At 41.3% G+C, this 17,412-nt stretch overlaps 1 protein-coding gene across 1 annotated transcript in view; it reads right to left on the bottom strand.

Annotated features, from left to right (window-relative positions):
* Positions 1-15,370, bottom strand: part of LOC118395194 (calponin-3-like) — a 31,801-nt gene extending 16,431 nt beyond the window's left edge. The window contains exon 1 of the mRNA XM_052463536.1: positions 15,104-15,370. Within this exon, the coding sequence (XP_052319496.1) occupies positions 15,104-15,160 (57 nt within the window). The 5' untranslated portion in view covers positions 15,161-15,370. The remainder of the gene's footprint in view (positions 1-15,103) is intronic.
* Between the last annotated feature and the right edge of the window lie 2,042 nt (positions 15,371-17,412).

Genomic DNA, 17,412 nt, shown 5'->3' with positions numbered 1-17,412 from the left:
ATCGGCTTGAGGGGGAATTTCCACGGCTGTGACTATAACCGAAAATAATTATCTTGGGAGGTAATATGGTCGGCATTTGATTGTGAGGTATTTTAGGTCAGGTGAACAAAAGGTTCTGTATGTTATCACAATCGCACCATGAGTAGTTAATCATGAACTATACACCCCGCCTTTCTTCTTCCCGGAGATTTCTTTATTCCGGTCTGTGGGATGAACTGAGAACACAGCTGGCTGTATGGAAGGGGAGAGTATATCCCGAGAGAGCCATGATTCCCGTGAAACAGAGTATGTTACAGTCCCTGACATCTCTCTGGAAGGAGATCCTCACCCTGAGCTCATCTACTTTATTGTCCAGAGACAGTAAGTGAGTAATATACTTGGAAGCGGTGGATGGTGTGCCCGCATCCTGAGTCAGACTAGAAGTCCACTCTGAATACCTCTTCTACGTCCACAGCGACATGGAGCAGCCTCTGGGATAAGTCCAATTGCCCTTGGGGGTACGAACAAAGGGTTGAATTCAGGAAAGTCCTATTCCTGGTCGTTACCGCCACTCTGATTTCCAGAAGTTATTTCCAGATGTATGTAATAACACAAAAACCGTTCTGGGCTAATAATGTCAGAAATAACACACAAAAAAACCAAAATACTCCAAAGTTGCTTAGGAGCAAGAAGCAGAGCGGCCATGTCTGTCAGCACCATCTTGCTGCTTTCGCTAATTAATCAAGAGAAAGCACTCAGGATGCCGCATGCACACCTCAGAGTGCTGATCTAGGATCACGACTCCCCTGTCCATGTAATCTTATTCATTATGTTCTAAAATGCTAAACTGATCCTAGATCAGCACTGAGACAATACATACGGCTCTAGGGCTAATTATCGACTAAGGAGGTATTGTTTTTCCTCGCTGCGCCACAGGAGCAGCCCAAGCAAGTTATGGTACAGTAACAACGCTGGAGTCAGTAGTTTCCCCATACAGAAGGAATGTGGAATAGCGATCGACCAGGTTTCTTCCTCGCAGCTCAAATTACTGTAGTGCATCCTCAGTCTGGCACGCAAGCACAGATCTGACTGCCTCATGGGGAAACCAGAAGGGTTCAGACACTACATACAGTGTACCTGGATATCAAGGAGACAGTCTGACTCTTACAAGGTCTTTGGACAGGAAAATGCAAACCCTATTGATGGCTGTGTAACAAAAATGCAACTGTTCACAATACAACCTCAGTGTATCAAACATATACTTTTTTTAAATGAATTATTATTTCACTAAATATTTCAATAACAGAGATTGTGAGCCATGGGCAATTGACTTCCATGCAAATGTATGGAATAAAATGTTAGGTACCGAACCTGAACAATACAAAGATATCTCAAAGTAACAAAACCTCCAAGTTTCTATCAACCTCAAAAACAAAAAGCCATTGGCAATACCACCTCTTCAAGGTGTGTGTGTGTGTGTGTGTGTGTGTGTGTGTGTGTGTGTGTGTGTGTGTGTGTGTGTGTGTGTGTGTGTGTGTGTGTGTGTGTGTGTGTGTGTGTGTGTGTGTGTGTGGTGTGTGTTTGAGAATGTGGGCAGTGTGTGTTTAGCTAGGAGGAGCCGAGGTAGATCCAAGAGATCCCTCATCTGCAATTTATTAAAACACACACGCTGCACTTGAGTGACACACACACACACACACAAAACCAGCACCTCTTGCTGACTATGGTGAAAACAAGCAAGTAGAGGTATTCCAAAGGTTCAGAGCCATCTGTGATAGGCCTAATCCTCCACATTCAGAGTCTAACCTCTGCTGAAAGAAGTCTTCAGTGTGAGGGGGCTGAAATCGCATCAACCTCACACATAAAAACTCCCACTTTAACTGTTTCTAACAGTTCATCACCCTTCACACACATAACAAACCAAACGTTTGTGCCTAATAGTTCATCACCCGCCAACATGAGAGCCTTGACAGAGTCAAATCTGAAATCTGTCATCAAGATGAAAAGGGAAAACAATTATTTCAGTATTGCTCAAAGGCTGTGTGTAAGAAAGATGGCCGCCGTTCCTACAAAGACCAGCAGTCTTCAAAAAGGGCAAAGAGTCTTCAATGTGGTTAAAAGGAGGGGAAAGTTGATGTGATGTCCCTGAAATAATTCATCCGACTTCGATAACAAGCTGGAAGGGTCAGAGTTCAATGTGAAAGGTAGATAAAGGAAAAAGTGCCCCTCGCAACCTTGTGTCGTGCCAAACAAGCTACGCTATGCTAGCCGTTACTATGAGACTCATGTCCTACACAGGGAGTCCTTTAAAAAAATGTCCAATGCAGCCATTTTTTCTCAATATCAAATCATTTCTGGGTAACAATTAAGTACCTTACTGTGACTGTTTTCATTTAAATGGCCAAAAAGGTGTAAAAATAGCTTCTTAACAAAGTGCAATTTCTCAAGCAAGAATTTTGCTAGAACTGTCTGAGAGAGGTCTAAGTGGGCAATGGAAAACAGAAAATGTGCCATTATTGGGAGAGAGGCTTGGAACTGTTACTTATTGGTCGAACTAATTTACGCATGGTGATGTCACTGTGGATAGCCAAAACTCCATCCCATGGAACTCTGTTTGGGTCTTTGCCGGTCAAAAAAGATACACGTCAAATAACATAATTTGACACATTAAATAAGCTTTTAATTAAAAAAAATTCTTTATTTAACTAGGCAAGTCAGATAAGAACAAATTCTTATTTTCAATGATAACCTAGGAACAGTGGGCTTGTTCAGGGGCAGAACGTTGTACCTTGTCAGCTCGGGGATTCCATCTTGCAACCTTTTGGTTACTAGTCCAACATTCTAACCACTAGGCTATGCTGCCGCCCCAATGACATGTCAAATAACACAATTCTATTATAGAATGTTGTGTGTGCTGAATTTGCAGTCATTTTCATTATTCTTAGCAATGATTTAGGAATCCTTGCGAATAAGTATTACCTCGGTAGCCACGTGTTGTTCACCTATTGAAATTTAACTTCAGTTCATGAAAATAAATAGCTAGCCAACTACGTAACCCCGTTGCGCAAAGCTAACGTTATAAACAGCCAGGTTGCTTCATCTGGCTAGTGAGGCTCGACCGGACCGGGTTATGTGTTGTGAAGCTAGCCACAATTACGATTAGGCACAATAGTGGAATTTGCGGTTTGCCTTCAAAATAAAAGTACCTATTTGGAAGTGATGCAGAAGGTTACAATTGGTGGATTCATGCCATATTTAGACTAGATAATGTTAAACAAGGTTGGAATGTGAAGCAATGAAATGGGGTATCAGTCTACTCAGTGACACCCACAGAACACAACTGTGAAGAGTTTAGCGTTATCGTGGGACTGTAGCTCTTATCGCGGGATTGTGACTGTCTGAAATCACCTCCCCAGTCAGCCTATTGTGTGTATTCACATTCATATCGCACTGTACAGCTTTACCTAAGGACTGGGGATCAACAAAATGGAGTATCAGTCTACTCAATACCCAAGATATTTTTTATTTAAAAAAAAAAAATTACAAAAAAAACACAAGGAAGGGGTAACATTAAATTATTAGAACATGAAGGACAAACAATACAGCAACAAGACACTATCAATCATGTATCAGTCTTTCCTCAACAGAGCCATCCTTATGTGTGAGGGTGCGTGTGCATGATAATGATATAAAATATATGTCATAGTTTCCTTTTTCATGATCAAAATCTTGTGAAACCCGAACCCTCCAAGATCCCCCCCACAGTTCCCCAATAGCTGTCCCTCAACCATACGAGACCACTCCCACAGCCCCCCCCGGAAGAAGACAAAGAAAAAATACAATTAATTCCATTCCCCACCCCCAAGAACCCCCCCACTGCACCAACAACCAAGAGAATGAGAGAATACTCTTCCCAACATCCTCCTCAGAGTTATCAGACTCCAAAACATCCACGCAGTATCGTTTTTCCTCTGGAGTAACGCTCAATACACATAGTAGATTGACAATAAATATGGCTCAATTCAGTTGTTTCAGAGTCCCGCAATAAGAGCTACAATGCTAATGTTCTCTGGGTGTCACTGAATAGACTGATACGCCACATCATTGATCCACAATCCATAGGAAAGGCTGTACAGTGAAACAAGTATGCCCCCAATGCAATTCTAAAGTCTAATACATCCAGTGTGATTTCAACAGATTTGTCAAATTAACCATTAGTCTTTTGTTGATTTTATATAACCTTGTTTATTATGATCTATTCAATTATAGCATAATTCTACTTTTTATATTCATTTGCATCACTGTCAATGATATACTTTTAATTTGAAGGCTAACCACAACGTCTACTATTGTGGCTAATCCTTATTTGGGCTAGCTTCACATAGATGGTCTGACCTCCATTAATCAAATAAGAACAGTTTCATTAATTAGGGTTATTTTTGATGATGACACTTAGCTATATAGTTAGCTAGCTAACTGTTTTGCTTTGTTTTTGGGGAAGAACAGTGTTTTGCATCCATCAGCTAGCTAGCTTTGTTTATGACCAGCATTGTAGGTGCGTGAGACAACTTTACCAGCATCATAGCATACGTATCGATGAATCGTTGTGACATATGAAATACGAGTGATAGTGTAATCAATGTGTAACAACTACGTAAAAAAGTCATGAACGCGTTAAATTATTATGTGACGTGCAGTCATATTCAGGTCCTGATTGGTCAACAAGCTTATTTGACACGTCAAATAACACTATTTGATGTGTATATTTTTTTTACACGCAAAGACCCAAGCGATGTTCCATAATATCCCACCAAAACAACCTGAAATTCCAGGCAGTCTTTTCAACCAGCTCTTTCACTAAAAAGTCCATTATCATAATTTTCACAAGTTCACAGTATTATTCCAATCTCGGTGTGGAAATATATACAAAGCACAGGGAAATCAAGTTTTTGACTGCACTGGGCCTTTAAAACGTCCCGTGGATGGCTGACAGAAGGGAGTGTGAACAGTTCCTGTTCGGATCTAGCAATCTCTCCTCTATAGCCCAACAATAGCTCCAGTGTTCTTGGGACTTGATAGAGCAGAGCTAGCTAGGCATTCAGAGAGGAAAGAGGGGGAGTAAAGCAGAAATGGGTTCATCTTTCTCTTTTCTCAGGCATGCAGAGAAAGAAACCCCCTTGTCTTATGCTACCACTCCTGCCCACGCAACTGGAAGCATTTCCTGATGGGTCTGGGGAATGGAGACAACATCTGGACTGAAAAAGAACGAGATTGCCTTATTGTAAACGGGCCGCTCCTTATGGATATGACTTTACTGTACTGCATGTTGCAAAAATCACAGGCTTTGTCCTCCAAAAACCTCTTACTGTTTGTTACCACAAAACCCACAATCTGTCCAAATATTGGTTATCCATTTATTGGAGAGGAAATAGCATTGAATGGAGCCTTGACAATAGAGACAGCTGGTGAGGCGTTAATAAATGATTAACCTTCCGTGGCTCTGGAGTGGAATGATGGAGTGGAATGGAGTGGAATGATGCAATGATGATGCAATGATGATGAGCGTGTGGTGAGGTAGAAACAATTCACCATGTCTGTTTATGTCGCCCTAGGCCCATTGTCATATTGCTGTTTGTTGTAGTGCTAAGCGATTCACCCATTTTTAAACACCTACTTGACCAACTCTGTTAAATTATTTGAATTCCATTTTGAGTTTTTTTTCTGTGAGCTCAATGCTCACAGAAAAATTTCTAGTTTCTCTAGAAATAAATCAGATCCAGCCTGAACTGTGCCATGTAGTAGGGAGTTGTAGTTTCCAACAGGCCAATTTTCTGCATATATAGTTTAGTGCATAAAACATGGTAATTAACTTCAATGAACAGAATCCATTGTGCAGAATCCATCCACCTGTCCAGTCTGTATTTCTTTTACGTCTGCTACAGAAGAGAGAAGAATGTGCGATCGTAAGGCGATATAGAGAGCAGCTTTTGCTTCGCAAGGTATCTCTGGAAATACATATTCCAAGTGATTGATAGTTGGTATTTATTCAGCAGTCATACAAGTATGCATTACTTACTTTGAAGAACTACAAAATAGTGATTTTGTCAGACAGCAGCTCTATAGAGATGAGATGATGACTTGGCATGAAATAATAAAGTCATCAAATAAAACAAATGTAATATACACCGTTACTAAATTATTGTATTAAAGTAACGTGAATAAATGGTTAATAAGTGATAAGCAGTAATGAGAAGTCACTACCATTATGGGACTTATGAATTGTTTTATTCTGTGTTGTTACAGCACTCAACCCAAATAATCTAAACCAAAATCGAAAATTGTAATATTTTTTTTCAGAATCGAACCGACTTTAAAAGCACTAATTGTTCAGCACTAGTTTGTTGACATACAGTAAGAACGTGTTAACAGAGTCTCAAGTAAAGCTGGAAGGCGGCCATTTTCCACATTGTGTGAACAATAAAGTTTTTCCTTTTCCAATTCGATTCTATCCATCCTCAAAAGTGAGCCATGACTCAAAATGTTACTGTTATCCTTAGAACACATCCTCCTGACCTAAAAATAACCAGAAAGGAGAAAAAAAAGACTCCCAATATGTCACAAACAAAAAGTGCTGCTGCTCCATCCTGTGTTTTTCTTGAAGGGCAATTATAGCCCGTGTTTATTAACAGCACTCAAGGAAGACTCCTTCCTGTTCTCCTTGAGGTGTCAGCGTGGGGTTTAAAGGGCCACTCTGGGACTTCCTCAACAGAGGGAGGATGGCCACATCAGCACTTTAGAGGAGTTTCAACAAAAACATGACATTCCCTCCCAACAGCCATGCGTGTTGTGATGGTAGAGCTAATTAAAAAGGGAAGGCACACACGAGCCCCCAGTTTGATTAAATATATGAATATTTAATTATTTTTGCATTTACATTCAATTATGTGAAACAGAACAAGTGTCGGGTCTTTCCTGGCAGTTACATGCAAATATTTCCCGACTGAAACACTTCAGCATAATCTCTTCAGACCTCTCTCAAACAACTATCTGCCAAGCCAACACCACAAAACATGTCTTCTGTGCTCTGTGTGGCTGGACATGGGCTACCCTTACATACTGTTTTCAGGGGATATATTTTAAGTCCTATGTATGAGACGCACCGTGCACATGATGTTCACCGCAGCCTCATCTGTTGTGAGCAGGAGAGAAAAGTAGCTGCAGACACATAATGCTGCAGATACGATACAAGGACGGTGTGATGAGAGGAGCTTGGCCAAAGTCATTTGAAGTGCGAAAAGGTGTAGGGAAGGTGGCTTGAATTCATCCTTATTGAAAATGACGCAAGTTGCGTCTTCGTAGAGAGATTCACGGGTAGGTGTTGAATGTTAAATGTTCACATAAAAGAAAGCACATTCTTGAATACCCTTCTCTTTTCTATGGCCTTCACTTCTTTCTATTTGTTTCCTCATTCGGGTATTCATGATGTGGACACGTTTGTAGCGGTATAGCCCACTATGTACTGTAACTCTGTACTGCATCTCTCACTAGGGGTGTAGGTTACAGAAGGGGTATAGGTAGGGCAGCAGGTAGCCTAGAGGTTAAAAGTGTTGGCCCAGTAACCAAAAGGTTAGCTCTACTGTAGCACTAAAGACAAAGGTATAACCGCAACAGTTTCAGCCCTGTATCAGATACATAATTCCAGGTATTGGCATAGTTGAAACGTTTTGGACGGTATCAGATAACACAATGCAGGAAGCCACAACTTGCGATATGGCTGAAAGCCAGGGAGAGGGGAATTTACAAAGCAGGCTAATTCACTTTCATCATTGCTTCAATTACTGGACAAAGCAACATCGTTTGTAGTGTAGAGCTCTATTGTTCTCATGCATGTTAAGTATTCATAAACAGCACATGAAAGCATTTCCTGAGAAATTCCAAAATAATCAAACTGTTAAAGTGCATCACACTAATAAAAGCTAAAAAAAAGGGTACAGTAAACATGACCTTTTAAAATGGAGAACTCACTTAACATGCAAAACCAATTGACAGAGGATGTGTGTTGAGCTGCTAACAAAAACATAGGACGATGTCAATGCCATTTCAAATCAATAATCAATATCCTGAATCCACTGAGTTGAAATGGGATAGACTCCAATCACCCATGCCTGCTACACCAGTACAATGTCCCATGTTGTTGCTGTTTGACACAGCCATAGTTGTGAAGATGTTGTGCAGTGCTTTTTAACCATCAATGTAATAAAGGCTGTGTAAGGTAATGCTGACGACAGCCAGTGACACACACACCAAAGCTCCTACTGTGGTCTTGACGTCCAAGTGATGGGAGCCTCCCATTGTGATCAGCTATTTACTTCCTGGAACACATCTGGGTGCCAGCCTGCCAGGAGTTACCATAAGAACCATGACCAGAAACCCGTGTGGAGGGCTCTACTGGGGCTTTAACTATACTATTACAGACAGTTTCCCAGACTCAGTTTAAGCATATTCCTGGCCTAAAAAGCCATTTCAATGGAGATTCTACCTCCAGGAGTAGGCTTAAGCTGGGTCTGGGAAACCGCCCCAAAGGCTTTTCCTGAACTGCATAACGTAGATCTTCACTAGAAAGAAATACTAAAAAGTTATAAGGGAGGTTGGCTTTGAGGTTTTTGTGCGCCGCTTGACAGTTCAGAGACATTTATGGCACTTCCTATGAAACATAATTATTTTCCACAAGCAGACCACTGAAGGGCTGGCATATCTCCGTCAGACTTCTAATAAAGCGTATCTTCTGGCAGACAACGTGGAAAATGTATCCGCTCACACTGGCAGACAGCGGGGAAAGGGAAGGAAGTTCATGGAACCACTGCTTTGCATGGATGGAATGACACAATTCGAGAGCCAATTTAAATGGGGGTGAAATTACAAAAAAGTGTCACGTTGTATAAATGATTGGAGACAAGGGCAGGAATACGTAATAGGGGTTTTTAATACTCCACCAAAAAATACAACATGCCATGAAAAGGCACGGGACGAAGCCCAAAACAAACACTTATACAAAAACACAGGGATGTAACCCAAACAAAAGAGTGAGGTTAAAACTCTAATAAATACAGGGGACAAGACCCGTAACAACAATACACTGGAAAACACCTCTAATAACAAGTGCACAACAATTCACGGGATGAGACCCGTAATAACGAGTACACAATACACGCAGCACGAAAGCCAAAACAACAAAGCACAGGTACTCACAAGACCAACAGACATGGGAGCAATAACCGACAAAACAATGGTGAACAGAGGGCACATGTATACAATTACTAATCAGGGGGAATGGGAACCAGTTGTGCGTAATGAAACAGTTCAATGATGCCTAGAGGCTGGTGACGTAGACCTCCAGAGCTGGTTCACGGAATGAGTAGCAGTACCAGGGGAATCTGTGACAGTACCCCCCCTGGCCTAGGAACAGTGGGTTAACTGCCTGTTCAGGGGCAGAACGACAGATTTGTACCTTGTCAGCTCAGGGATTTGAACTTGCAACCTTTCGGTTTCTAGTCCAACACTCTACCCACTAGGCTACCTGTCGGCTACCTTGCGTCGGATGGGCCAGTTGCAGATGCCGAAGTTGCGTCGGACAGGCCAGTTGCAGATGCCGAAGTTGCGTTGGACAGGCCAGTTGCAGATGCCGAAGTTGCGTCGGACAAGCCAGTTGCAGCTGCCGAAGTTGCGTCGGACAGGCCAGTTGCAGATGCCGAAGTTGCGTGGGACAGGCCAGTTGCAGACGCCGAAGTTGCGTCGGACAGGCTAGTTGCAGATGCCGAAGTTGCGTCGGACAAGCCAGTTGCAGCTGCCGAAGTTGCGTCGGACAGGCCAGTTGCAGATGCCGAAGTTGCGTCGGACAGGCCAGTTGCAGATGCCGAAGTTGCATCGGACAGGCCAGTTGCAGATGCCGAAGTTGCGTCGGACAGGCCAGTTGCAGATGCCGAAGTTGCATCAGATGGGCCAGTTGCAGATGTCGAAGTTGCGACAGCGTCGGATGGAACAGTTGCAGCAACGTCGGACAGGCCAGTTGCAGCTACCAAAGTTGAGTCGGCGTTGGACAGGCCAGTTTCCCGAAATTGCGGCGGATTCGGAAGGGCCAGTTGCAGCTGCAGAAGTTGCGGGTGCGTCGGACAGGCAATTCCCGCTGTCTCCATTTAGGGTTGGTTATTCTTTCACGTTGTATAAATTATTGGAGACAGGCGCAGGAATACGTAATAGGGGGTTTTAATACTCTACCCAAAAATACAACATTCCATGAAAACATGCCACCCAAACAAAAAAACGAGGTTAAACCTGTAATAAATACGCGGGACGAGACCCGTAATAACAATACATGGGACGAGACCAGTAATAACAATACATGGGACGAGACCTGTAATAACAATACATAGGACGAGACCTGTAATAACAATACATGGGACGAGACCAGTAATAACAATACATGGGACGAGACCAGTAATAACAATACATAGGACGAGACCTGTAATAACAATACATGGGACGAGACCTGTAATAACAATACATAGGACGAGACCTGTAATAACAATACATGGGACGAGACCAGTAATAACAATACATGGGACGAGACCTGTAATAACAATACATGGGACGAGACCTGTAATAACAATACATGGGACGAGACCTGTAATATCATACATGGGACGAGACCTGTAATAACAATACACGGGACGAGACCTGTAATAACAATACATGGGACGAGACCTGTAATAACAATACATGGGACGAGACCTGTAATAACAATACATGGGACGAGACCTGTAATAACAATACATGGGACGAGACCAGTAATAACAATACATGGGACGAGACCTGTAATAACAATACACGGGGACGAGACCTGTAATAACAATACATGGGACGAGACCAGTAATAACAATACATGGGACGAGACCAGTAATAACAATACATGGGACGAGACCTGTAATAACAATACATGGGACGAGACCTGTAATAACAATACATGGGACGAGACCTGTAATAACAATACATGGGACGAGACCTGTAATAACAATACATGGGACGAGACCAGTAATAACAATACATGGGACGAGACCTGTAATAACAATACATGGGAAGAGACCTGTAATAACAATACATGGGACGAGACCAGTAATAACAATACATGGGACGAGACCTGTAATAACAATACATGGGACGAGAGCTGTAATAACAATACATGGGACGAGACCTGTAATAACAATACATGGGACGAGACCTGTAATAACAATACATGGGACGAGACCTGTAATAACAATACATGGGACGAGACCTGTAATAACAACACATGGGACGAGACCTGTAATAACAATACATGGACGAGACCCGTAATAACAATACATGGGACGAGACCTGTAATAACAATACATGGGATACGAGACCTGTAATAACAATACATAGACCAGTAATAACAATACATGGACGGACGAGACCTGTAATAACAATACATGGGACGAGACCAGTAATAACAATACATGGGACGAGACCTGTAATAACAATACATGGGACGAGACCTGTAATAACAATACATGGGACGAGACCTGTAATAACAATACATGGGACGAGACCTGTAATAACAATACATGGGACGAGACCTGTAATAACAATACATGGGACGAGACCTGTAATAACAATACATGGGACGAGACCAGTAATAACAATACATGGGACGAGACCTGTAATAACAATACATGGGACGAGACCAGTAATAACAATACATGGGACGAGACCTGTAATAACAATACATGGGACGAGACCTGTAATAACAATACATGGGACGGGACCTGTAATAACAATACATGGGACGAGACCTGTAATAACAATACATGGGACGAGACCTGTAATAACAATACATGGGACGAGACCAGTAATAACAATACAGATAATAACAATACATGGGGACGAGACCTGTAATAACAATACATGGGACGAGACCTGTAATAACAATACATGGGACGAGACCTGTAATAACAATACATGGGACGAGACCTGTAATAACAATACATGGGACGAGACCTGTAATAACAATACATGGGACGAGACCTGTAATAACAATACATGGGACGAGACCTGTAATAACAATACATGGGACGAGACCTGTAATAACAATACATGGGACGAGACCTGTAATAACAATACATGGGACGAGACCTGTAATAACGAGTACACAATGCACGCAGCACGAAAGCCAAAACAACAAAGCACAGGTACTCACAAGACCAATGAACATGGGAACAATAACTGACAAAACAATGGTGAACAGCGGGCACATGTATACAATTACTAATCAGGGGGAATGGGAACCAGGTGTGCATAATGAAACAGTTCAGTGACACCTCCAGAGCGGGTGCACGGAATGAGCAGCAGTACCGGGGGAATCCACCGGAGAGGAGCTGTGGATATCGGTATAAAAAGATAAAAACAACTGGGGAAAGTTTTTCCAGACTATGTGGCTTGACCTGGGAAAACTCTGGGCTCTAGATATTCAGTAGCTATAAGTGGGTCAAGCTAGGTGGTCAGGAAAAACTCCTGGTGTACTGATGATTTCTAGTAGATTTGTACCCAGACAAAGGGAGGTGATCCACCTCTTTAGTTAATGTGTGGGACAGACTGAACATGTGGTTGATAGACCTCTGGGCCATCTGGGGTTCTCCCCAGGAACAATGTGCTCAATTGAACAGAAGTAGGGTTGGGCGATATATCAAATTCATTAGATTAATTTGAATTTATGTTTTTGTGCGATGTTCCAAATGCCTGCATCGCAAGAATCTATATGGGAGTTTACGTCTGTTTGTTCTCATGCTGTCTTTTTTGTCTCGTCTCCTTCTCTCCTTGTGCTGTGTTCACCTTCCCATTTACACCAGAGATCTGCATATAATGACGAGATGCTCATATCTCCGCTCTAACAACGGGAGTCGTTGTCCCAAAGGCAGGAAGGCAGACGACAAGCTTAGATCCAAAATAAGCCCATAGAAATGCATTGGGATTATTTGAGACAGATTTTAGCGAGAGTGAAACCTCTCACTTCTCCTCTTCCTGTGTGTTTACAGTTTACACATATCAAGCCACTCCTCCTGCCACTCACACAAACAAAGATGGGAGATCACTTCTTCCTCTCTGACAAGCGGTTTCATCTCACTATTTGCATTTGGTCCAACAGAACCGTTCATATGGACACCAAAACACATTGAGACATTATTGTGCCGTAATAGTGGAGAAGTTAACCTATTTAACAATACCCTTTTTATGTCTCAACTACTGGAATTGCGCGCAGAGCAGACAGTATTCAAACGAGAGTATCTATGAACCTTGATTCTGGAAAATGAATGCTTAGTTTGTCGCGCATGTCGCGCATCCAGTAGCTAGTATGGCCTACCGCTAGCAGCATTTTTGCCAAAGACTTTTATACTAGCTGTCTAGTCTGTGTTTTATAAATGTACAATAAGCATAAAACGCTATTATATAAAGAATCAGCAACTTGTTCACATTCTGAGAAATAAGGGCACTTGATTTCAACATCTGAACAAAGTGGACAGGCATGCTATGCTGTTCAAACAGTTGGAGGCAGACAGAAGGGTGTGTTCATAACAATTCAACTGTTTTGCCTTGTTAGCTAGCAAATAGATCCAAGTTGGCTAAAACTTGAAATATAAAGATTAGCTGGTTACTCACTAGCATGTGGGCTTATGCTTGAGAGATTGTTTATGAGACCTGAGTTAATTTTCTATAGCTTTAAAAAAAATTTTTACCTTTATTTAACTCGGCAAATTCTTATTTTCAATGACAGCCTAGGAACAGGGGCAGAACGACAGATTTGTACCTAATCAGCTCGGGGATTTGAACTTGCAACCTTCTGGTTACTAGTCCAACACTCTAACCACTAGGCTACCCTGCCACCCCAAGCTTAATGCCTGCTACAATAAGTTAGTCATTATTAGTGAATGTACATTATGCATGGTTACTGTTAAATTTGTAACAAAAAAGGGCATTTTCATAGACGGACTTGAAAACAAGATAAGTGATTATCACAAAAAATCTGCTCTTATTCAGAGATATATATTGTGAATAGTCCATAAGTTTGAGGAAAAAATGTTGTATATAATTTTTTAGGTCATATCACCCAGCCCTAAGCAGAAGCCAAGAAAACATGGAGAGGACTTGGCAAGGGGCATAGCCCATCATTCATCTATTCAAAGCTGAGCTGCATGGTACATCTAACGGCACCCTTTAAAAGAATAGTAGCAAACTGATTCCATGTGAGATAAGGTCTGACAAGGAAGGCAATGCTACAGCTTTAGATGGTATATAAAGTACAATAAACTACCGAGGGGTCAGACGAGGAGAATGCATTATCGAGGATGTTGTCTAGTACTGCAGACTTCACTCAGCAGTATAGGGGCCCCTACACCGCCCATACAGGCTCCACCCACTATGGTGGAGCAACAATGAGTTGTTGGCCTTGCCATTCATTCATGAAGCTTTCATCATTTCTTTGACATGAACCCGAAGCATCAAATAAGATCATAAAGGAGTATTGTACATTTGTAAATCCCGCATCACTATGTAGCCGAATTAAAGGTTGCATTTGTGAAAGGTCTGGGAAAAGGGGCCCGAAAATGGACATATTTTTATTACAGCCTAGTTGGTGATGTGTGTTGATCACTAGTTTCCAAGGTAGTGTTCCAAAACAGACATATTCTCTGTGGAGATTCATTATGTTGAAGACATTAAATTACAACCTATTTGCAATTTGTTGTGCGGGGTATTCTGCACTATGTAACCTGGTAGACTATCCTTTTCAGGACAACATTTACAAGACAAAGGGCACATTGACTGATCATCATTCATATGCTTCTGAAGTACGTGGCCATTTGCCATCACACACTTTCCATAAAAGGAAATCAATTTCCAGGTCGTATCGAGGGAAATGAATGCACCGACTGATGCGAAGCAGTTTCACGTGGGCCACTTGATGAATGCAAATAATTCGTTTCCTAAATAAAAACGTACAAAAATCTAAATGCATCAATTTGATATGTAAAATTGTAGTCCTAATAGTCACGCTTACCTTGCTTCTCAATTCTGCAGTCAACCCGTACACTGGTCCCTTGTTGAATTGAGTCATGGTCCTTTGTTTTGCAAATGTAAAACTGTGTCAATAATTTGCAACAAAAGTTGCTGCTTCTTCCAAGGTTCCTCTGTTACAAAGTAACAAGTTCCGTACAACAGTGTGAAACCGTCAATCTTCTAAACCGAGATAATTTGCTTCTTCAGCGAGCAGATGGATAGAGAAAAAGGATCTGCGTTCGTACAGAAAGTTTGAGTTGCAGTAGCTCCTCCAGACCAAAAAAAAGTGTGCAGCGCGAGAGATACCTGCGGTAAGCCAATCAGGAGCCTTGAATTTCTCTGCGCTCGCTTACTGTTAAATTGAGAATAGATCTATGGATAGCGCTGAATATAATGGTGTAAGAAAGAAAGCCTTCGGACAAACAAAATGTTATTCACAATAACAGATTCAGAATGTATTTAGTCAAGTTTCCCCTGATTAGGCTATATTATACTTATACCTTTCGATAATGTTGCATATATATCACAATGTCATCAAAAATAGAATTAAACGAGAATTACAAACAATCAAACGTATTTATGAAGATATATAATTTGATTTTAGTAGGCTACAAGTCATGAAACATCTGCCTATTTTCCCCCAAAACATGGATTAGAATACTAAAGCAAAGCATGGGGGTGACAGTAATATTGCATCCTTCCACAATGCATTGGGAAATGAGAAGAAGTAAGTTTCCATTTACAATGAGATCAGCTCTAAATATAGTAAAGAATACCTGAGTCTCCGTGTATACTATATCTACATTTGCTGTCAGAATGCAAACAAATCCTTTCCTCCATTCTTCCCTCCCTCTTTCCATGTGTTTCCTGTCCATTGAGCAGTGCTGTCAAGGGACACCAAACCTCCATAAACAGGAAGACTGTCCACAATAGAAACGTTCTGCTAGAACTGCTCATCCTGAAATAAACACAAACAGAGCTAGCCCCTGAAGAACTCCTCATGCTATTCCCACTATGAGAGCTAGCTCGGTCCCATTTTTGGCCTTTCCTCTGAATAACCTAGGGTAGTCTAGGCCTAGTCTACTAGTCTGTTTATACTCACAAAATAGTTATGGGTTAAATTTCTGAGGAAAAGTCATTTGAAAGGTTGAGGAAATATACAACACAATTTTGGGGAGGATGACAGTCACATACTAATACTGTACATTTGCCTCATTGAAAGATTCAAGTGTTTATTATTATTAATGGTGTATTGAGTGTTGGGTACACACCGAAAAAGGTTACATTGCTTGCTTCATACATGGCACCCCTAAAGGTTATATATAAAACCCTTTCTACACTGAACCAAATTCGATTCCATATAGAACCCTTGGGTTCCATATAGAGTTCTATATAGAGCCAATTTAAGTACTATATAGAACCTTAAGCTCTGACATATACTGTATGAAGCAAGCATAGAACCCTTTTTGGTTCTATCCAGAACCTTTTTTTTCTAAGAGTGTACTGTATGTCAAACATTTTAATTCTGTATATGAAACATGCTGAAACATGAAACATAATCATGCATATGATTCCATTGTTTTGGTTGTAACTTAGGTGATGAAGAGAAAAAAAGTAAGGGAGAGAATTGATATTCGCCAAGGTAGGTTACAGTTTCCACAAAAGAGAAAAACAAACTGTGAATGGAAATTCAATTGCCTGTTTCCAGTCATTTATCCTGCGTGTTTGCACAAGCAGTACAACTGTAAAGACTCCACTGATCTTACTCAGCTCTTGTTCCTGTTTAACCTGTTGCATAATTATTACTGGGCATCATTTTCTGTTCACCAACAACTACTGCCAACGGCACACTTACTGCAGGTAGTGTACTACTAAATGCTGAAGCAATGACTGTTAACCGTTGTGTTTTTCCTTAGGAAGGAAGTGAGACAGTTAATACTTTCAGTTTAATGAAAAATGAAAGTGTTTTCCCAAATGACACACATCCAGTGGTGACCTGTCATTTAGGGCTGCCCCACCTTTTTATTATTATGATAAAAATAAAAAAATACAACCATTTTGGGGGTTGCCTGTTTTGCACGTTATTTTGACATTTATACATGTCACATATCAGTCTGCAAACAATGTAAAAAAAATACAAATAATCTTTCAGTTAATAAAGTTGCATACAAACCTGGTCTCTTTTTCTGCTTTCTTGAGTAAGGCAGCTTCAAAATGCAAGTGTTTCAGCCTAGCTCAGTGCTTTCTGTTGTGGTGGGGCAGCCAGTGGAAAATATGGGCAGTAGGGGTTGGTATTGTTCTCTAGTTGCG

Source organism: Oncorhynchus keta, chromosome 15 (assembly GCF_023373465.1).
Source record: "Oncorhynchus keta strain PuntledgeMale-10-30-2019 chromosome 15, Oket_V2, whole genome shotgun sequence".
NCBI lineage: Eukaryota > Metazoa > Chordata > Actinopteri > Salmoniformes > Salmonidae > Oncorhynchus > Oncorhynchus keta.
This window is presented reverse-complemented; position numbering and strand designations above follow the sequence as displayed.